This window comes from Somniosus microcephalus, chromosome 2, assembly GCF_052327205.1.
Source record: "Somniosus microcephalus isolate GS21.2 chromosome 2, FLI_Smic_1.0, whole genome shotgun sequence".
NCBI classification, from domain to species: domain Eukaryota; kingdom Metazoa; phylum Chordata; class Chondrichthyes; order Squaliformes; family Somniosidae; genus Somniosus; species Somniosus microcephalus.
Genome location: NC_140988.1, coordinates 320,055,383 through 320,078,375, shown reverse-complemented (window position 1 = coordinate 320,078,375; position 22,993 = coordinate 320,055,383). Strand labels below are relative to the sequence as shown.

Sequence of the window (22,993 nt, the reverse complement as noted above, 5' to 3'; positions counted from 1 at the left end):
TCCTGCTCCTATCTTCTATGTTTCTATGCTCCCCTTAAGAGTGCCTCTCAATCACCTTCTTTCAAGGCTAAAGAAGCCAGAAGTAGATTTTAACTATCGGCTGATTTTGAAGGCGGGAGGCCTGGTCCATTTTGAATGCGGGCCTCGTTACCATGTGGCTGGCAAGCTGCTGGTGTCAATTGAGCACTCAGATACTGCACGAGCGACAGAAAGATAGGTTTGAGGGAGTGCGATCATGGAGGCGAGGAGGAGTCTAGGGCGGCAGTAACCGACATTATTCATATGGAGCCCAGAGGAGCATTCCTAATCCTCCTGGCCCCACAAAAAATAATTATATCACATACCTTTTCAGGTTTCTTCTGCTGTACCGCCAGGTTTTATTGAGTGGAGCATCACACTCCACCCAGTAGCCAGTCAAAATTGCATCGGGGTCCTTTGTACATTGTCGGACCCCGATTTATATAAATTATTAATGAGGCTCCTGCCAGATTTAGGCGGGTGCTTCGGCCACCCAGTAGAAGGTCCTAGGGGAAAAGTGGCAATGGAGCGGGAAGCGGGTGGTTGGACCTCTTCCATTTTAACTCCACTCGCCTCCATGATCGCACTCCCCCAAACCTATCTTTCTGTCACCGGTGCAGTAGTGAAAGGTACTGCACATTGATAGGAAAAATTGACATCACAAATATAATATGGAAGATGCTGAAATAGCTAAAGAGGAAGTGACGAGGGACCTGGGGGGTGATTGTCTATTGTTGCCGTACAGTGAATTGTTAAATACAAAATCTACTAAGTGAATTGAATGTTTAATTACATTGCTAACTTAGTTGAGTATAAGTCAAAAGATATTATTCTAAAGCTAAGCAGTGCCTCAGTCAGATCACAATTTAAGTACAGCATTCAGTGTTGGTGACCAAGACATAGGGGATGTGATGCAGAGAAGACCACATGATGTGGTGCAGTGTCAAAGGTTAGAATGGCAAGAAAATATTAGAGAAACTGTAGGGGGGGTGGGGAGGGGGCGGGTGGAGATTTTAACTCCCTCCATCTCCTGAGGAACTTTATGGAAGGTTTTTTGGAAATCCAAGTACACCATATTATATAGCTTACACTGTCCTAAAAAAAAAACAGTTTTTAAACAGGATCTTCCCCTTATAAAGCCATGTTAGCTAGTATTAATTACTCCAACTTTACTACTGATGATCCCTTCCAGTTTATTGATTTATGAGGTACCTTTTGTTTATTAAATTTTGACTGTTTGAGTCCACCAAATATTAGACTTCTTTTTATAGTTTTTCTTACAACCACTGAAAATATTTAGCAGTGTGCCTGAAGAGTGATTCACAGAGCTTTAAAGCTTTTGTCTTCCTCTCAGCATGGATGCTATCAATATCAGCATTGCACTATTGAACCCATGTTTAACAGGTACAGAACTTGCATTTTTATTGAATTCTCAAAAGAATGCATTAATATATATATATATATATATATATATTTATGAAGCCAATGTATATTTATATTGCACATTCATATATTTCATGTACTTGACCAGGTACTGCTGTTAAGCTGCTGGGTCTGTATTTCCCTAACATTCTGTAGCCTACAAATTTGATGACACTGTGCCTACGCCTCCAATATGGCGGGCAGGAAGTGTGCACTCATTTGAAGCCAGAAGTGCATCGCCGACCATATTGGTATAGGCAAAAAAAAAGGAATCCAGGGCCCATGCCTGAAACGGACATAAGATCCATTGTTTAATCAAATAAAGGGGCCGACACCTGTTTGAGGCCCCCTGTGCCCAGAGTGCAGAAGGCACTGGGCCAGCTGTGTTCAGGAAAACCAGGTCTACGTGTGGCCTAAACGGTGGTTTTTAAAGGGACTGCTGGAGGCTGCCACCAAAAAGGTAAGTTTGTTAAAATAATACTTACCTGAATGTGGAATTGGGAGGTACAGGAGTTTTGATAGAGTGAAGAAGGAAAAGTTATTTTCTCTCTTTGGTGACAAGGGATCATCGATTTGAAATTGTCACTAAGAGAGTGAGGAGAGATATCAGGAGAAATTTCTTTATGCAGTTGGAGCATGGAATGCTTTGTCACAGGGAGTGGTTGAAGCAGAAACCACTACATCTTTTAAGGGAAAATTGGATAAATATCTGAAGCAGAGTCAGATAGAGGGCTAGGCGGAGAGAGTGGGCAGTAAACGTCTATTTGCCCCGCTAATCACTGTTTCGACATGCTTTGTAATTTTCCTGTAATCTTTCCAGTGGATCCCCTGCAGGTATTGTGAAGCTAAGTTTTCTTTCTTATTTCACTTCTGACTGTCTTGTTGAGCCATTTATTAATTATTAGATATATCCTTATTTTCCATAGTATGCCTTTGACGAGTTTCCATTGTTTTCTACTGAGGTGCTAAAAAACAATATCGCCCAGTCAACATGTTTCAGCTCTACCGATTTTCTTCGACAGCACCTCCCAAACCCATGACCTCTACCACCTAGAAGGACAAGGGCAGCAGGCGCATGGGAACACCATCACCTGCAATTTCCACCCCAAGTCACACACCATCCTGACTTGGAAATATATCTCAGTCCTTCATCGTCACTGGGTCAAAATCCTGGAACTCCCTCCCTAACAACACTGTGGGAGTATCTTCACCACACGGACTGCAGCGGTTCAAGAAGGTGGCTCACCACCACCTTCTCAAGGACAATTAGGAATGGGCAATAAATGGTGGTCTTGTCCACATCGCATGACTGAATACAAAAAAAACCTTTGTATTTGACCTTTATAACATTGTATACCTGGGCTTTGGACCTCAGCCGTGTTGAATCCAAAATCAGAAGTGTCATGCTTGCTGAAGTATCCTGGATTACTGATTATTTCTTTACTGCTGTTAATTCAGACCCCTCACAATGTCTTACATAGAAACATAGAAACATAGAAGATAGGAGCAGGAGTAGGCCATTCGGCTCTTCGAGCCTGCTCCGCCATTCAATGTGATCATGGCTGATCATCCAAATTCAGTACCCTGTCCCTGCCTTTTCCCCATATCCCTTGATCCCTTCAGCCTCAAGAAACATATCCAACTCTTTCTTGAATATATTAAATGAACTGGCCTCCACCGCCCTCTGTGGCAGAGAATTCCACAGGTTCACCACTCTCTGGGTGAAGAAATTCCTCCTCATTTCAGTCCTAAATGGCTTACCCCTTATCCTTAGACTATGACCCCTGGTTCTGGACTCCCCGGCCATCAGAAACATCCTTCCTGCATCTAGTCTGTCCAGACCTGACAGAATTTTATAGGTCTCGATGAGATCCCCTCTCAATCTTCTAAAGTCCAGTGAGTATAAGCCCAATCGACACAATCTCTCCTCATACGTCATTCCTGCCATCCCAGGTATCAGCCTGGTGAATCTTCGCTGCACTCCCTCCATGGCAAAAACGTCCTTCCTCAGGTAAGGTGACCAAAACTGCACACAATACTCAAGGTGCGGTCTCACCAAGGCCCTGTACAACTGTAGTAGTCTCCCTAACCAATTCTTCTAATTATGTTTTCAGAACTTACTGTTGAAAAATATTCAAAACAATTTAATGAATCAGGCACATAATACTTAAAGAATGGTAAATCAATTATAATTCTTTGCAACTGACTTTAAAACAGTTATGAATAATGAGATAGTTCCTTTCAGATTAAGCAGAAAACTAACTGGGTGTATAATCTCTGTGAAATGTTGTCATAAAGAACATCCTGTACATCACAAGGATTTTTATAGCAGCGTTGTCTATCCATTTAGAGCTAGGCGCCTTTAACTCCAGCCTTTGCACTTTTCAAATAATAAAGCTGTCACTAATGTATTAATGTGCTGTGTCGTAAAGAAATAGGAGGAAGCCTGTGTTTCGTGATTCTTGTTATTTGGTCTGCATACTGACATAAGAAAAGGATTCATAGAAGAAACATAGAAACATAGAAGATAGGAGCAGGAGTAGGCCATAAGTTTCAATGAGATCCCCTCTCATTCTTCTAAACTCCAGCGAATATAAGCCCAATTGACCCAATCTCTCCTCATACGTCATTCCTGCCATCCCAGGTATCAGTCTGGTGAATCTTCGCTGCACTCCCTCCATGGCAAGGACATCCTTCCTCAGATAAGGCGACCAAAACTGCACACAATACTCAAGGTGTGGTGTCACCAAGGCCCTGTACAACTGCAGCAAGACATCCTTGCTCCTGTACTCGAATCCTCTCGCTATGAAGGCTGTAGGATTCGCAAAATTGGACTTTATATTAGTAAGGGTCAAATGGCAGAAGAAGCCATGATTTTAAATACTGTTTTAAACAAAGCCCAGAAAAAGGGGCATACAAAATGGCCACCATACCATGTGACCAGCTTATTACATAAGAACATAAGAAATAGGAGCCGGAGTAGGCCAATCGGCCCCTCGAGCCTGCTCCGCCATTCAATAAGATCATGGCTGACCTGATCCTAACCGCCAATCTACTATCACAGAACCATCTCCTGAATCTAACAGAATTAGACACACGAAATAGGAGCAGGATCAGGCTACATGGCCTCTGGGCCCGCTCCGCTACCCACAGGGCCATGACCGATCCGAACCTAGACTCATGTCCAAATTCCTGCCCGCTCCCCATAACCCTTTATTCCCTTTACTTCTAGGAAACTGTCTATTTCTGTTTTAAATTTATGTAATGATGTAGCTTCTACAGCTTTTTGGGGCAGCATATTCCATGGACCTACCACCCTCTGAGTGAAGTAGTTCCTCCTCATCTCAGTTTTGAAAGAGCAGCCCCTTATTCTAAGACTATGCCCCCTAGTTCTAGTTTCACCCATCATCGGGAACATCCTCCCCGCATCCACCCGATCCAACCCCTTCACAATCTTATATGTTTCAATAAGATCGCCTCTCATTCTTCTGAACTCCAATGAGTAGAGTCCCAATCTACTCAACCTCTCCTCATATGTCCATCCCCTCATCCCCGGGATTAACCGAGTGAACCTTCTTTGTACTGACTCGAGAGCAAATATGTCTTTTCTTAAGTATGGACACCAAAACTGTATGCAGTATTCCAGGTGCGGTCTCACCAATACCTTGTACAACTGAAGCAATACCTCCATATTTTTATATTCTATCCCCCTAGCAATGAAAGCCAACATTCCATTGGCCTTCTTAATCACTTGCTGCACCTGCATACTTACCTTTTGAGTTTCGTGCACCAGGACCCCCAGATCCCTTTGTACTTCAGTACTTTCCAGTTTCTTGCCATTAAGATAATAACTTGCTCTACGATTTTTCCTGCCAAAGTGCATAACCTCACACTTTCCAGTATTGTATTCCATCTGCCAAATCTCTGCCCACTTACTTAGCCTGTCTATGTCCCCTTGCAGGTTTTTTATGTCCTCCTCACTCACTACTTTCCCTCCCATCTTAGTATCATCTGCAAACTTTGATATGTTACACTCAGTCCCCTCCTCCAAATCATTAATATAGATTGTAAAGAGTTGGGGACCCAGCACTGACCCCTGTGGAACTCCACTAGTTACTGATTGCCAGTCCGAGAATGAACCATTTATCCCAACTCTCTGCCTTCTGTTAGATAGCCAATCCTCTATCCATGCCAGAATATTACCCCCAATCCCGTGATTTTTTATCTTAAGCAATAATCTTTTGTGTGGCACCTTGTCAAATGCCTTTTGGAAGTCTAAATACACTACGTCCACTGGTTCCCCTTTACCCACCCTATATGTTACTTCCTCAAAGAACTCCAGCAAATTTGTCAAACATGACTTCCCCTTCATAAAACCATGCTGACTTTGTCCTATTAAATTATGATTATCCAAATGTCCTGTTACTGTCTCCTTAATAATGGACTCCAACATTTTACCTACCACAGATGTTAGGCTAACCTGTCTATAGTTTCCAGCCTTCTGTCTACTGCCCTTTTTAAATAAGGGCGTTACATTAGCAGTTTTCCAGTCTGCCGGGACCTTTGCTGAGTCCAGGGAGTTTTGGAAAATTATTACCAATGCATCCACAATCCCTACCGCCACTTCCCTCAAGACCCTAGGATGTAAGCCATCAGGTCCAGGTGATTTATCCGCCTTGAGTCCCATTATTTTACCGAGTACCACTTCCTTAGTGATTTTGATCGTGTTTAGCTCCTCCCCCCTATAGCCCCCTGTTTGTCCAGTGTTGGGATATTCTTAGTGTCTTCTACTGTAAAGACTGATACAAAATATTCATTCAGTGTTTTTGCCATCTCCATATTTCCCACCATTAATTTCCCGGTCTCATCCTCTAAGGGACCAACATTTACTTTAGCCACCCTTTTTCTTTTTATATAACTATAAAAACTCTTACTATCTGTTTTTATATTTTTTGCTAATTTACTTTCATAATCTATCTTCCCTTTCTTAATCAATCTTTTTGTTATTTTTTGCTGTCTTTTAAAGTTTTCCCAATCCTCGATCCTCCCACTAGATTTGGCTACCTTATATGCCCTTGATTTTAGTCGAATACTATGCTTAATTTCTTTACTTAGCCACGGATGGCTGTCTTTTCTTTTACACCCCTTTCTTCTCAGTGGAATATATATATTTTTGGAGGTTGTAAAATAACTCCTTAAATGTACACCACTGATCATGTATCGTCTTACCCTTTAATCTGTTTTCCCAATCCACTCTACTCAATTCCGCTCTCATACCTTCATAGTCTCCTTTATTCAAGCTTAGCATGTTTGTTTGAGATCCAACCTTCTCACCCTCTAATTGAATATGGAATTCAACCATGTTATGGTCACTCATTCCAAGGGGATCCTTTACTAGGACATTTTTAATTAATCCTGTCTCGTTACACAGGACCAGATCTAAGGTTGCTTGCCCCCTGGTCGGTTCAGTTACATACTGCTCAAGAAACCCATCCCTAATACACTCAATGAACTCATCCTCAAGGCAGCCCTGCCCAATTTGATTTGTCCAATTAATATGATACTTAAAATCCCCCATAATTATAGATGCTCCCTTATTACAAGCCTCAACTATTTCCTGATTGATACTCCGTCCAACAGAGTTGCAACTGTTCGGAGGCCTATAGACTACGCCCACTAGTGCTTTTTTCCCCTTATTATTCCTTACCTCCACCCAAACTGTTTCATTATCCTGATCTTTTGACCCAAGATCATTTCTCTGTATTACAGTGATTCCTTCCTTTATTAACATAGCCACCCCACCTCCCCTTCCTTCCTGCCTGTCCTTCCTGATCGTTAAATAACCTGGTATGTTTAATTCCCAGGCATTGTCACCCTGCAGCCATGTTTCTGTAATGGCCACAAGATCATACCCATATGTAGTTATTTGTGCCATTAACTCGTCTATTTTGTTATGAATGCTATGTGCATTCAGATAGAGAACTTTCAAATATGTTTTGTGACACTTAGTTCCTGCTTTTGCCCTTTTTATTACTTTACCTTTTACTCCATACCTTCTGCCCCTTCCTGACACGCTCTGGTTTTTAATTTCCACACTGCTACCTAAGTCTATGACCTTCTCTGTTGTCATTTTTATTATTTGCTCTCTAGGAACCTCCCCCCCACTAGTTAGTTTAAAGCCCTCGCTACAGCCCTAGTTATATGATCCGCCAGGACTCTAGTCCCAGCACTGGCCAAGTGAAGCCCATCCCAACGGAACAGCTCCCTCCTGCCCCAGTACTGGTGCCAGTGTCCCAGGAAGCAAAACCCATTTCTCCCACACCAGTCTTTGAGCCATGCATTTAACTCTCTAATTTTATTTGTCCTAGTCAAATTCGCTCGTGGCTCAGGTAATAATCCAGATTATTACCCTTGACGTTCTGTTTTTTAATTTGACCCCTAGCTGCTCATACTCCTTTAACAGAACTGGCTTCCTAGTCCTATCTATGTCGTTTGTACCAACATGGACCACGACAACTGGATACACCCCCTCCCACTGCAAGTTTCTTTCCAGCCCAGAGGAGATGTCCTTAACCCTGGCACCGGATAGGCAACACAGCCTTCGGGACTCTCGCTCTCGGCTGCAGAGAACTCTATCTATCCCCCTAATAATACTATCCTCTACCACTACAACATTTCTATTTACTCCCCCCTCTTGAATGGCCCCCCATTCCACGGTGCTGTGGCCAGGTTGCTCATCCTCCCTGCAGTCCCTGCTCCTTTAAAATGGTTCCTGCGCAACCTCAGACAGATTTGTGGATTCAACCCACAGTAAGTTCTGGAAGCCGTTTCTGAGAGAACGAAACCAGACCCACAAGTATGCATATGGATTAGATGCAGATCTAGTCAAGATCGGCCTGGAGACAGAGGCCATCTAAATGTTGACCCAGACAAAAGGGGACAATTTCATATTCATGAGAACAGCACCCAGGACTAGATAACGAGATCAGCAGGACATTAAAAACAATGAAGGTCATTCCAGACCAGAGATGGGCCTCTTACCAGCCATTTAAGACATTAAAAAATATAATGACTACCCCACTGTGCTCCCAGCCCGCCAAAAATTAAACAAAGACTAACCTGATTTTGGGCGGGAGACAGAGGTTTCTGGAAGAAAGTATATCTGGAAGGCTTTTTGGGCAGTTGGACACGCAGGCACACAGGCAGACATGCCGGGTTGGAGAGCTGGAAACACGCAGCTTGCATCCAGACAGCCAGAAGAAGAAGCAGGCACTCGCAGGAGGAAGAAGAAAGCCAACATCGAGAAGGCCATCTCGAAACCGGCGTTCTGCCCCGGGGAAGCACATTGGGAGATCATCAACCATCCCCGGGCCATTGCCGGAATGAGAGGCCATCGACCCAACTTGGGAGAAGAGCCAAAAAAATAAAGGTCCCGAGAAAAGAAACCTTCCAGCCACCCTGGCTCGGGAGAAGAGAAAAGAAACTGAAGAAGCGATGGGAGCCAGCCCAAGGCTCCTCTAACCAGGGTCGAGCCGACGATCCTCGACCCCGCCGACATCCAGGCCCGCCGGCGTCCAGCCGCCCCCGACCCCCACCAAAGGAGGAGAGAGGTGTGGCGCAGCTCGCAGGGGCTCCACGATCCACATGGAGACGAAACGCCTGAAAGGACCAAACACAGACTCGATTTCAAAACCTTGCACTTCCTAGTGGGATTGGTGAGCATGTTTCTGGCCCTTCACAATCAGATCTAGATAGGTTTAATAAGGGGGTGGATTTAAGGGTACAATTAACATGAGTTGTTGTTTTCCCTCGATGTTCCGTGTGTTTCCTTATTTCATGATAATCTTTGTAGAGTATAAAATGCCTGTATTTGCTTTAGTTAGTACTGTGTCATTATGATTTGTTTGTGTGTTTTTCTCTCCCATGTACTCCCTTATCTGCTTGCATTTGATTTGATAATTTTCCTTATGCAATAAAATTTCATTTTGTTTCATCAAACTTGGTCTACAAGAGTTTTCTCTACATTGTAGTTCCTGCGCCTAAGTTCAGAGTATAGAATCTAAGGGGCGAGTGGGTCATAGAAACATAGAAACATAGAGATAGGAACAGGAGTAGGCCATTCGGCCCTTCGAGCCTGCTCCGCCATTCAATGAGATCATGGCTGATCTTCGTCTGAGATCATAGCTGATCTTACCAGTTCAGTACCCCGTCCCCGCCTTTTCTCCGTAACCCTTAATCCCCTTAGCCTTCAGAAATATATCCAATTCTCTCTTGAAAATATTTATTGAATTAGCCTTCGCAGCCCTCTGTGGCAGGGAATTCCACAGGCTCACCACTCTTTGAGTGAAGAAATTCTTCCTCATCTCTGTTTTAAATGATTTGCCCGCTATTTTTAGACTGTGGCCCCTGGTTCTGTGCTCCCCGGCCATTGGAAACATTCTCTCTGAATTCAGCCTGTCCAGGCCTGCCATAATTTTATATGTTTCGATGAGATCCCCTCTCAATCTTCTAAACTCCAGTGAGTACAAGCCCAAACTATTTAATCTCTCTTCGTAGGTCATTCCCGCCATTCCAGGTATCAGCCTGGTGAATCGCCGTTGCACTCTTTCCATGGCAAGAACATCCTTCCGCAGATGGGGCGACCAAAACTGTACACAATACTCCAGATGCGGTCTCACCAGCACCTTGTACAGCTGTAGTAAGGTATCCCCTATTCCTATACTCGAACCCCCTTGATATGAAGGCCAACATACCATTTGCCTTCTTAATCGCCTGTTGCACCTGCATGCTCTCCTTCAGTGACTGGTGCACAAGAACACCCAGGTCCCTCTGCACTTCCCCATCTCCCAATCTATTGCCATTTAGATAATAATCTACCCTCCTGTTTTTACCCCCAAAGTGGATAACCTCGCATTTATCCACATTATAGTGCATCTGCCACGTATCCGCCCATTCCCCCAACCTGTCCAAATCGCACTGTAGCCTCCTGACATCCTCATCAGAGCCCACCCCTCCTCCTAGTTTAGTGTCGTCAGCGAATTTGGAAATATTGCATCCAATTCCCTGATCCAGATCATTTATATATATTGTGAACAGCTGGGGTCCCAGGACAGATCCTTGCGGCACCCCGCTGGTCACTGCCTGCCACTCCGAAAACGAGCCGTTTATTCCAACTCTCTGTTTTCTATCCGCCAGCCAGTTCTCTATCCACGTTAATACTTTGCCCCCAATCCCATGAGCCTTAATTTTGCATGATAATCTTTTGTGTGGAACCTTATCGAAGGCTTTCTGGAAGTCAAGGTACACCACATCCACTGGCTCTCCCCCATCTATTTTACCAGTTACTTCCTCAAAAAATTCCAGCAGATTAGTCAAACACGATTTACCCTTTGTAAATCCATGTTGACTCTGTCCGATCCTTTCCCCATTTGTCAAGTGCTCCGCTATTTTATCCTTAATAATGGACTCTAGCATTCTGCCCACAACCGATGTAAGGCTTACTGGTCTATAATTCCCTGCTTTCTCTCTACCCCCCTTTTTAAATATTGGGGTAACATTAGCTACCCTCCGATCCACGGGTACTGTTCCCGAGTCAATGGAGTTCCGGAAGATGATCCTTAGAGCATCTGCTATCTCCAAGGCCACCTCCTTAAGTACCCTAGGATGTAGTTTATCAGGCCCCGGGGATTTGTCGGCCTTCAGTCCCCTCAACTTACCCAACACCATATCCCTAGAGATACTAATTTCTGTCAGCTCCTCCCTCTCATTAGTCCCTATGTTTGCTGATATTCCTGGGAGGTTATTTGTGTCCTCCTTTGTGAATACAGAACCAAAGTATGAGTTTAATTGGTCTGCCATTTCCTTATTCTCCATTCAAGGTTTTACTGTGCAAGAGAGAGAGGCCTCTAGAGAGAGAAACCTCAGGGAAGCCTCTCAAGGAAAACCCCTTACAGGCCAACATAACATTTGCCTTCTTAACTGCCTGCTGCACCTGCATGCTTACCTTCAGCGACTGGTGCACAAGGACACCCAAATTAATAGGCTGCCAGATCATTCACTTGGTAAAGGTACTGCGGAGGGTGGTTCAACAATAAAACAATTGGCGTTTATATAACATCTCTAATGTAGAAAACACCCCAAGCTGCTCCACAGAGTGTCAGGGAACAGACACTGAGGCATAGAGGAAGAGATTAGATCAAGTGCCCGATAACTGAGTTTTAGACAATTGGAGTTTATGGAGGGTGGATGATAGGAAGGCAACGAAGAGGGCAGAGAGTAATAGACCTCCCCCACCAATTTTTCAGTGGATATTGGGCAGGCAGAGGCGAAAAGCCATTTTCTGCTGGTTGGTCTCATCAGGGGAAACTGAGTCTGCCCATGGGGACTACACCAGGGGAACAGCAGAAGTGGGAGATGGTGAATAACTTGAAAGGAATGAAGGTTTGATGATAGAGCCGTTTAACAGTTCAATAGCAGTGGAGGTGTCATAACAGGTAGGAGGCAGAGAAGAGGGAGTTTGCAGTGAATTAGTAAGTCCATGTGGGATGGTAAAGGTCTTCTTCTTCTTCTTCTTAGACAGTCCCTCGAAACCGAGGATGACTTGCTTCCACACTAAAAATGTGTTCTCAGGTGACTGATGAATCCAATGCGGGACCTACAGTCTCTGTTACAGGTGGGGCAGACGGTGGTTGAAGGGGCGGGTGGGTAGGTACTTGGGTTGACATGCGCTCCTTCTGCTGTTTGTGCTTGGCTTCTGCTTGCTCCCGCCGAAGAGACTTGAGGTATTCGGCGCCTTCCCGGATGCTTCTCCTCCACTTTGTGCGGTCTTGGGCCAGGGATTCCCAGGTGTTGGTGAAGATGTTGCACAATTTCAAGAAGGCTTTGAGGGTGTCTGTTCTGGACCGATGAACATTTTACATGCAGTAGCACCCTCTGGTGGTGGTTATTGTGTTAGCAGCGTGTTTGTATGAAGCAGAGGTCATTTGACCTTTGTTCCTTTCTTCCTGTGTGAGGTCATTTGACCTTTGTTCCTTTCTTCCTGTGAGAAGTCATTTGACCTTTGTTCCTTTCTTCCTGTGAGAAGTCATTTGACCTTCGTACCTTTCTTCCTGTGTAACACAGGAAGTAGAATTCCAGGAAGAACCTGGCAGTAATGGAGGATTCCATAAGGGTTTCACAATCCAATGTAATCTGATTTCATATGTTAGGCCAAACGCAATATCTGTGAGTATCTTTGTTTCTTAGCATAATAGCAACATTGTCAGAGTAGTATTTTGATAACACTATGTTTATAAAAGGTTAATATTTGATAGTTATAGAAGTTAGTCCAAATGTTAGTTAGTTATACAATTAATCTATTCTACTGTTGTAAATATGTTTAAATCTTATGTAATATCGAGTGTATAGTACTCAGTTTATGTACAAAACATACTTTATCTTTGTTTACAGTTTCACAAAATTGTTCAAGTAAAGGCTTCAAACAGCAAACGGCTTCACGAAGAATTATTTTGAATAAGTGTTTAACTTGCTGGATAGGAGCACGTCTAGCGTGGCCAGTACAGTAAAAAGATATCAGTGAAAAGATATCAGTGAAAAGATAGCAATACGGCTAGCTGTGAAGAGCGGAGCAGGAGGAACCCAGTGTAAGCCTTAACCTCGTAGAGCACATCTACCTCACATCAACATGTCAGAAGATAATAACGAAAATGCTTTGCAGCGAGGAGAAGACCTTCAACAGGCAGACGAAACTGTAGAAGGTGACAATCGGTCTATAAGCTCCAGTTACGTCAGATCGCAAGCTGGTACACAGTCATCAGGTGGTTCTAGAATAAGCGTGACTATCGCCAGAGCATGGGCTAAGCTAGTGGCAGCTCAAGCCAGAGCTGCGCATGCGAACAGTGAAATAGAAATAAAAGTAAGACAGGCCCGTCTCCAAGCTGAACCCCAAGCAGAACAGGCCCGATTCCAAGCAGAACAGGCCCGATTCCAAGCAGAACAGACCCGACTCCAAGCGGAACAGGCCCGTCACCAAGTGGAATGCCAGGCTGAACAGGCCCATCTCCAAGCCACATTAGACACTCTGCAGCAACAAAAAGAGATAGATGCTGCATTAGCTGAGACACAAGTATTCGAGGCAATTTTGGAGGGAGTTGATCCCGAGACAGCTTACAAACCTTTAATTCCCGTTCCGTGGCAGAGTCCACGACAGCGCACCATAGATTACGTGAGCGACCATGCCGACATACAGTTTACAGGAGAAAGGGATGGAGGCCCGCACATCTCTACAGACGCAAGCACTTCATATAACATGCCACAAGTTGCCAACCAAGGTCAAAGCAGACGGCGTGCCTCAAGCCGCAGAGTCTCCCCCAGCAGAAAGGTAGACATGGTGCAGAGGAATAGGACGCTGAATAGAGAAAGTCAGAGGCAAATCCCCTCTCGGTTCCTTGAGACCCCCAACAGAGCCCCTAGCCAAGGCAACCCTGGCACAGGTCCCAGCACCTTCGACCTCGCCAAATACCTTGCACGCGCCCAGCTGGTGACTTCGGGATTAATTAAGTTTGATGACAGGCCGGAGAATTATCGGGCTTGGAAGTCCTGCTTCCACGATGCCATATCGGGCTTAGACCTGTCGGCAGGAGAAGAGCTCGGCCTCCTTATCAAATGGCTCAGCCCAGAGTCCGCCGGACAGGCCTGCAGGATAAAAGCGGCCAATGTGGGACAGCTGCCAGAGGGGTTGAAGAAGGCTTGGGTGAGGCTGGAAGAAAGCTACGGCTCGCCCGAAGCCATTGAAAAGGCTCTCTTTGACAGGTTGGAGAACTTTCCGAGGTTGACGAGTAAGGAACCCCAGAAGCTCCGCAACCTTGGAGATTTGCTGTCGGAACTCGAAGCCGCAAAGCAGGACGGCTACCTACCCGGTCTATCGTACTTAGACACTTCCAGAGGGGTAAGTCCCATCATTGAGAAGCTTCCATTTAACCTGCAGGAGAAGTGGATAACGTTTGGATCAAAGTTCAAGCTAAAGCACAACGTGGCGTTCCCACCATTCTCTGCGTTCGCCAAATTCATCCGTAAAGAAGCCAAAGCCAGGAACGACCCCAGCTTCAACTTCTACTCCTCCCACCCAGCACTTGCCAGAAGAGACAAGTTCGACAGACATGGAAAGACACCAATATCTGTCCACAAAATGCAAGTGTCCTCAATTGAGCACACAAAGATTCAGAAGAAACCTGAGGATATGAGCAAACAATGCCCTATCCACAACAAGCCCCATCCTTTAAAGAAGTGCAGAGGCTTCAGGGAGATGTCCCTGGAAGATCGGAAACAATATCTTAAAGAGAACTCTATATGTTTCAAGTGCTGCTCTTCCACGAGCCATCTCGCCAAGAACTGCAAGGTATATGCAAAATGCACAGAAGGCGAAAGTGATCGGCACATTTCAGCACTACACCCAGGCCCAGCTCCTTGGAAGTCAGAGACGCCTCCTCCTGCTTCAGAGCACGGTGGGGAGAGAGAGGGAGCTGCTGGTCCGGAGATTACATCCAGGTGCACCGGGGTGTGTGGAGGAGGAGTGAGCGCAAGAGCATGCTCCAAGATATGCCTTGGTAATGTGTACCCTGTAGGACGTCGCCAGGAATCTGAAAAGATGAAAGCACACTTCCTAGAATTTGTCAAGAAAATGCTTGTCAACAATCATGCAGAGATAGCTCCTCCACTCCAGGAAGGCCAAGAGTGTTGGTACCTCCCTTCCTTCGGAGTCTATCACCCCAAAAAGCCGGAACAGATCCGCGTGGTGTTTGACTCCAGTGCACCATATCAGGGAGTCTCTCTCAACGACGTACTCCTCACAGGGCCCGATCTTAACAACAGCCTCTTGGGAGTGCTCATGAGATTCAGGAAAGAGCCCGTCGCCATCACTGCCGATATCCAGCACATGTTTCATTGCTTCGTGGTGAGAGAAGACCACAGAGACTTCCTCCGCTTCCTGTGGTATCGGGACAATGACCCCAATAGAGACATAGTGGACTACAGAATGCGTGTCCATGTCTTTGGGAATAGCCCATCCCCTGCTGTCGCCATATACGGACTAAGGAGGGCTGCCAAGGAAGAAGACGACGACTTTGGCAGTGATGTGAGAGGGTTCATCGAACGAGAGTTCTATGTCGACGACGCACTGAAGTCATTCCCGACCGAAGCAGAGGCCATCAGTACCCTCGGACGAGCCCAGGAACTACTTGCACTATCCAACCTCAGGCTGCATAAGCTAGCCTCTAACAGACCAGCAGTGATGGAGGCATGCCCCCCTGAAGATCATGCTAAGGACGTCAAAGACCTAGACCTCTTCACTGATGACCTCCCCCTACAGCGTAGCCTAGGGGTGTCGTGGAACATAGCAACAGACACGTTCACGTTCCAAGTCCTAGACGCCAAGAAACCCTTCACACATAGAGGAGTGCTCTCTACAGTCAACAGCCTATACGACCCTCTCGGCTTCTTAGCCCCTGTCACTATACAAGGCAGGCTGCTCCTCAGGGAACTCTCCACACGCGCAGAAGTGTGGGATTCACCTCTCCCTGAAGAGATGGAAGCAGAGTGGGACAGATGGAGAGACTCACTCCAAGACTTACAGGAGATCCAAATACCTCGCTGCTATACGTCTTTCTCTCCCTTAAATGCCCAATTCAAAGAGCTTTGCGTCTTTGCAGACGCATCCGCTAAGGCCATTGCAAGCGTGGCTTATCTGAAGGTCACCACTCAAGAAGGACAAAGCAAAATCGGCTTCGTCTTTGATAGAGGCAAGTTGGCACTCCAGCCAGACCTCACCATACCCAGATTGGAACTGTGCATAGCAGAACGCAACCTACCCCCTCACAGCAGTCTACGGAAGCTGCATCCTATCATCGACACCGACAGACCGTCTCTGAGGTGGTTCTTCTTTTGTCGCAAGAGGACTCCAGTGACAAGTAGAGTTCGGACTATGTGGAGTCATTAACGACCCCAGACGGGGAGTGTTCTGGACCGATGAACATTTTACATGCAGTAGCACCCTCTGGTGGTGGTTATTGTGTTAGCAGTGTGTTTGTATGAAGCAGAGGTCATTTGACCTTTGTTCCTTTCTTCCTGTGTGAGGTCATTTGACCTTTGTTCCTTTCTTCCTGTGAGAAGTCATTTGACCTTCGTACCTTTCTTCCTGTGTAACACAGGAAGTAGAATTCCAGGAAGAACCTGGCAGTAATGGAGGATTCCATAAGGGTTTCACAATCCAATGTAATCTGATTTCATATGTTAGGCCAAGCGCAATATCTGTGAGTATCTTTGTTTCTTAGCATAATAGCAACATTGTCAGAGTAGTATTTTGATAACACTATGTTTATAAAAGGTTAATATTTGATAGTTATAGAAGTTAGTCCAAATGTTAGTTAGCTATACAATTAACCTATTCTACTGTTGTAAATATGTTTAAATCTTATGTAATATCGAATGTATAGTACTCAGTTTATGTACAAAACATACTTTATCTTTGTTTACAGTTTCACAAAATTGTTCAAGTAAAGGCTTCAAACAGCAAACGGCTTCACGAAGAATTATTTTGAATAAGTGTTTAACTTGCTGGATAACTAGATAGGAGCACGTCTAGCGCGGCCAGTACAGTGTCCATGAAGCATTTCCTCTGCCCACCTGGGGCTCTCTTGCCGTGTCAGAGCTCCAAGTAGAGCACTTGTTTTGGGAGTCTCGTGTCAGGCGACTAAAGGCTGCACTGGCACACTGAAGGCGGTGTTGCACTTCGTCATCGACGTCTGCCCTTGTTGACAGTAGGCTCCCGAGGTATGGAACGTGGTCCACATTGTCCAAGGCCTCGTCATGGATTTTGATAATCAGGGGGCAGTACTGTGTGGCGGGGGCAGGTTGGTAGAGGATCTTTGTTTTACGGATTTTTAGTGTACGGCCCATGCTCTCGTACGCTTCGGTGAAGGTGCTGACGATGGTTTGGAGTTCGGCCTCAGAGTGTGTGCAGACGCAAGTGTCGTCTGCATACTGTAATTCGATGACAGAGAATGGAATAACCTTGGATCTGGACCGGAGGCGATGGAGGTAAAATAGTTTCCCGTTTGTTTTGTAGATTAGCTCCACTCCAGCGGTAAATGATGGTAAAGGTCGTATGACAGGGAAGGATGTGTGTGGTGGGGGAGACAAGGAGGTGGTCAGAGATGACTTTGTCAGTAATCAAGACCTTGGTGGTGTTGAGGCCACACGGGATGGCTAGGTCGAGGGGATGGTAATGGGTAAGTTTGGGGTAATTTATCTGAGGAATGACAGCAAGTGATGGATGATAAGGGGGCAAAGAAGTTGGAGGAGAGGGGACAAGGAGTGTTAAGATGTAGGTTGAAGTCACCAAGGATGAATACTCGCTCAATACAAACCTAAGGAAGGTGAGAAGGGAGTACATCACAGTGAGGAAGTTAGCATAGAGATTGGGATGGTGGCATCAGATGAGAATTTTGAGTTAGGGATGGAAGGGAATGAATTGCTCAACGGAGGAAAAGGTGCCAGAAAAATACGTAAAGGTATTATTTGGCAATAAGAGCTTCATCACTGCCATGGTGATTTGGGCAGGACGGATGTGTAGCCTGGTGAGTAGACTTCGGTGAGGGAGGATGAATCTCCACCTGTGAGCCATGTTTCTGTTAACACCAGGATGTCAGTAGATTCATCCACGATGAGGTCATGAATGGCAGCTGCAGGTAGGAGAAACTGAAAACCCAGAAAGCCTGCTGATCAGGCCTGAAATTTTCCCATTTTCTCATCCTTTTCCTTGGCTGGACCTCTCACGACCATGGCTACATGCATGGCCTTTTGTTTCTTTAATGTCTAATGTCTTTAATGCTACTTTCTATTGTCTGCCTGAGATGATCTTTTACATCATCCAGCAAACGCTTGCTTTTCTTTTAAGCAGGTTACAGGTCATTCGATCATTAATTTTCTCTCTATGCTTGGAGTAGCCATTTGTTTTTCCCCTCTCCCTTTTTTCTGATTGTTTGCTTACCTTTCACTTTTTAGCCCTGAAGTAAGACATGCCGAAATGTTGTTCTGTCTGTTCCCTTCATTGAAGTTGACTGAATCTGTGTGTTTCCCATTTTTTGTTACTGTAGTGATATTAGTCATTTTAACAGGAGTTTACCATAAAATGTGCTATCAACAAGAATAAAATGACTATCCATTTATATTATAAAGGGAATGCTGCCAGCTAATGCTAAGAAAGGTGTAAAATATGTAAATACTTTCAGATTATCTCTTGTTTGAATGCTTGTCAGTACTGAATGTACTTTTGCTACAATATGTAATAGCCTTTTATGATCATTAGTTTGTTGCACAGCTCGGGCTCCCAAGAGCCCAAAAGCTTTTAGCTGCGGAGGGAGGAGTGAATCACAATCTAAAGCTGTGGAAGTTGCAACACATACGGTGTGTTTTAACTGGAGCAACTAGTCTGAGACTATTAGCTGCAGAATCAGTTTCAGCCTGGTAGTATCTTGTTTATAAGAAATGTTGGAAATACACAACAAGCAAACATAAAAGTTAGACTGGGGAGAAATTGGGCTCTGTAGCACCCGTTTTTTAGGCACTACGCGGCCTCCTTATGCTCGAAAATGGGGTCCAAGATGCGTGCGGACACCTCCGATGGACAGTGCGCAAGACGCCATCTTGGTAAAGGACAAACAAGACCCATATTTGAAGCAGGCGTTAGGCCATTTTCATATGCAAATAAGGAGCCTAACGCCTGCTTCTGGTCCCGGCTGCAACTTTAGTTTGCCCTGAGGCAGCCAGCGCCAGTGCTGGTCGCTTCTGGGAAAACCAACTCCAAACACCACGTGAGTAAAAAAAAGGTAAGTTCTTACCATAATCACTGCCGCTCCCGGTCCCGAGGACTCTGACCTCGCTCCTGACTCCGACCTCCGGGTCCACTCAATCCCCACTCAGCCCTGGCCCCAACCTCCTAACCCTCCCGACAGCACTCCCGGCCCCCCCAACAGTACTCCCGAGGTCTGTGATCTCCCTACCCGAACCCCGCAACAGTACTCCCAAGGTTCCTCCTCCAGACCCCCGACCCCATCACTTACCTGGAAAATGGCGCACTAACCTGTGTGGGCTCCTACCGCAGTGCCATCTACATTATGATGAGGTCCAAGGCCCAAAATCCAGGGCTCCTTGGACCTCCCCATTCGAACGCCGGCCATTAACTCTGTGTGGGTGAGGTGCCCACAATTGGCCGTGCCCAAATTTATCCGCTAGGGTGTAGAGCATTCATCAAAACTGGAAACTTGTAGAAAAATGAGCCCCCGAACAGAACTGAACAAGTGAAGTGAGTGGAAGGTAATTACAAGTGAAAGTCACAAGTTAAGAATGCTAGTTCCTTCACAGAGAGCCACTTCAAATGTTAACTAGGCAGCAAATTGTTTTTTTCTTAATGAAAAGCTGGAAAGAAGTGAAAACTGCTTGATGTGGGAAAATCATCTCACTGAGGCAATGAATAGGTATGAAACTTGTGACATTTTGTATCATGTCAAGCTTAAGACAAGACCATAACTAGTTTTTTTTTTAACTACATAATGATTGATTAGTTACTGACTTAAAGAAATCTGTACAAAGCTAAAACAAGACAGATTATTTTTATTTTTGTCATCCTTCTCGTGATGAGCGGCACAATTCACCATTGCCATCCAGTCCCCAGCCTGTGCATCTCTAAATTAATTTACATCATATATTTACCCATTAATTGCTATTACAAGCATTTTGATTGTTTTGATATTCATAAATCATGTGAAATCACTCTCATTCCAACTGTCAATCATCGTCTGGAAGAATTGGTGTAGATCGACAACACCAAATTTTATAGGATAATATAATTCAGAATAGAATGCGCTGGAGTAGCGAGTCATGGGGCTAAGATAAGTATTTTAATCTGATACTGTAGTGAGAGTTGCGGGCTCTAATTCCACCATGACATGAAATACTGATCTCAGCTGTTGTGCTATAGGCAGATCAGCAGCAGCTTCTTCCCGATAGTAACATAGAAACATAGAAGATAGGAGCAGGAGTAGGCCATTCGGCCCCTTGAGCCTGCTCCGCCATTCAATGCGATCATGGCTGATCATCCAAACTCAGTACCCGGTCCCTGCTTTCTCCCCATACCCCTTGATCCCTTTAGCCTTAAGAAATATATCCAACTCCTTCTTGAATATATTTAATGTATTGGCCTCTACTGCCTTTTGTGGTAGAGAATTCCACAGGTTCACCACTCTCTGGGTGAAGAAATTCCTCCTCATTTCTGTCCTAAATGGCTTACCCCTTATCCTTAGACTGTGACCCCTGGTTCTGGACTCCCCGACCATCGGGAACATCCTTCCTGCATCTAGTCTGTCCAGTCCTGTCAGAATTTTATAAGTTTCAATAGAAGAGAGTATACTTGTGCACCTACTTGTGTCCTCTTCAAAAGTTGCACTGGCAGGAGCCTGGGGCAGATTGGACAACTGTCCTCCTGCCACAAGCCGTACATTGCTTGGGGAGAAAAATGGAGGAATTCATTCCCTTGACTCCCCATCACAAGAAAGTAATGTACTGCATCAAAACACATTCTAGTTCTGCACATAACATTCAAATTCCTGTTTTTTTTTTAAATTGTGTTTTCTTGCCCTAGTATCGAGTCACAGAGCTAAAACCTCATCTGAGTTCTGTGACTCACTGCCTGTAACATTTCTATTTTAGGTTTGCATAGCCACAAGGCCACATCTAGGCATTTAACTTTCAATGCACATATAAACAAAAGAGAAAGAACGTCATTTAATTCCAATGTATTGCGTGTTATTTGCGAAGAAGTGACGAGCAGAGTTCAGTCAATAGTTTGTTCTGGGCTTTCTGTTGTTTACACTGTTCATAATAAATATGGGGAAGAATCTGTCCATTAACAATATAAGGTTAGCAGATAACATGAAGATATATGGTCAAATATCTAATGGAGGGTGGATTGCAGGTTAAGGAATGGGATATGAGAGAAGATCTGTCATTCCAATGTGCCAGTGATGGACGTACTTGTTGGGCACAGATGGTGTGGAAAATCTGGGGCTAATTTAGAGCACTGACAATGCGGCAAGAGTACGCTGACCATTTATTTCCAATCAAGCAGCACTGGAGACTCAAAAGGCTTGTACTGTTGAAGTGCATGAGTCGCATCACTAAAATATGTTAATTAAGGCAGGCTTCCCTGCATGGAATTGGCATTCCTTTGAGAATTCCTCAGCCCTCAGGGCTCTAGCGAGTGAGGTAGAGTTGTACAGCAATAATCTTTGCCTGCACCTCTGCTACTACCCAAGTATGTGTGCACATAGACTTTGGTAGAGCTACATGGGTATGTCAGCTGGAATGTGTCTTCCCCACCTATGACCTCTGAGGGATGCCTTTCTTCTGGTTTGGGCCCTCAAGGCATCATCTTATTTCAGTAAAATTCTGGCAGGGGATTGTAATTTGGGGTAGAACACAGATCTGCTGGGTTGACATTCCATTGAGAACTTAGGGAATGGCGTATAGGAAGAGATCTTCCTTTCCAATGTGTCAGTGATAGACTTTACTAGAGCATCCCTCTGGGGGAGCGAGCGCTTCTTCTGCCCACCCTACATAGGCAGCTCCAGCACCTTGGAAGGCTGTTTGGGCCCATTACGAAGCTACCCTGGGAATTCCACAATTTATGTTGCTGTGGACTGTCCTTTATTTATTTAATCTCTTGAGGATTGTAAAAGATTCAAGTGGTTCAGTAGGTTAGCATGCTGCCCATTGGTGACTGAGACATGTTTGTGTCCAACCCAGACCAATAGGATAGGCTGAAGGTGGCTCTCTCTCATAGTTGATCTAGGGAGTATTCACAGAATCACAGAAACCCCACAGTGCAGATAGAGGCCATTTCAGCCCATCAAGCCTGCACCGACACATATCCCACCCGATCCCTGTAACCCCCCGTATTTAATCCCCCTAACACTAAGGGTCAATTTATCATAGCCAATCAACCTAACCTGCACATCTTTGGACTGTGGGAGGAAACCGGAGCACCCGGAGAAAACCCACACAAACACGGGGAGAATGTGCAAACTCCACACAGACAGTCACCCAAGGCTGGATTCGAACCCGGGTCCCTGGCGCTGTGATGCAACAGTGCTAACCACTATGCCACCGTGTGTTTGATCAGATTGTTCTGTATTCACTCCAATAACCTTCGATTCCTATCATTAATTGGAATTCAAATGACCCTTTTTAAAAGAGAAGTAAATTGATATACTATTATTTAGTTTTGATGTGTATCTATACTACCTGTCTATTAGCCTGAGGCTAAAAATTCCTCATTTAAAAAAACTCCATGCATTGGCTCAGTGGTCACACACCTGCCTCTGACTCAAAAGGTTGTGGGTTCAAGCCCCACTTCAGAGACTTGGGCACATAATCTAAGATGACATTTCAGTGCAGTACTGTGGGAGTGTTGCATTGTCAGATGAGACAATAAACCCTCTCA

At 45.0% G+C, this 22,993-nt stretch overlaps 1 protein-coding gene across 1 annotated transcript in view; it reads right to left on the bottom strand.

The window, feature by feature from the left end:
• LOC147123544 (uncharacterized) overlaps nucleotides 1-18,603 on the bottom strand; it is a 78,944-nt gene extending 60,341 nt beyond the window's left edge. The window contains exons 1-2 of the mRNA XM_085966351.1: nucleotides 18,485-18,603; nucleotides 2,798-2,886 (exon numbers count right to left, since the gene is read on the bottom strand). Coding sequence (XP_085822477.1) covers nucleotides 2,798-2,886; nucleotides 18,485-18,603 — 208 coding nt within the window. The remainder of the gene's footprint in view (nucleotides 1-2,797; nucleotides 2,887-18,484) is intronic.
• Between the last annotated feature and the right edge of the window lie 4,390 nt (nucleotides 18,604-22,993).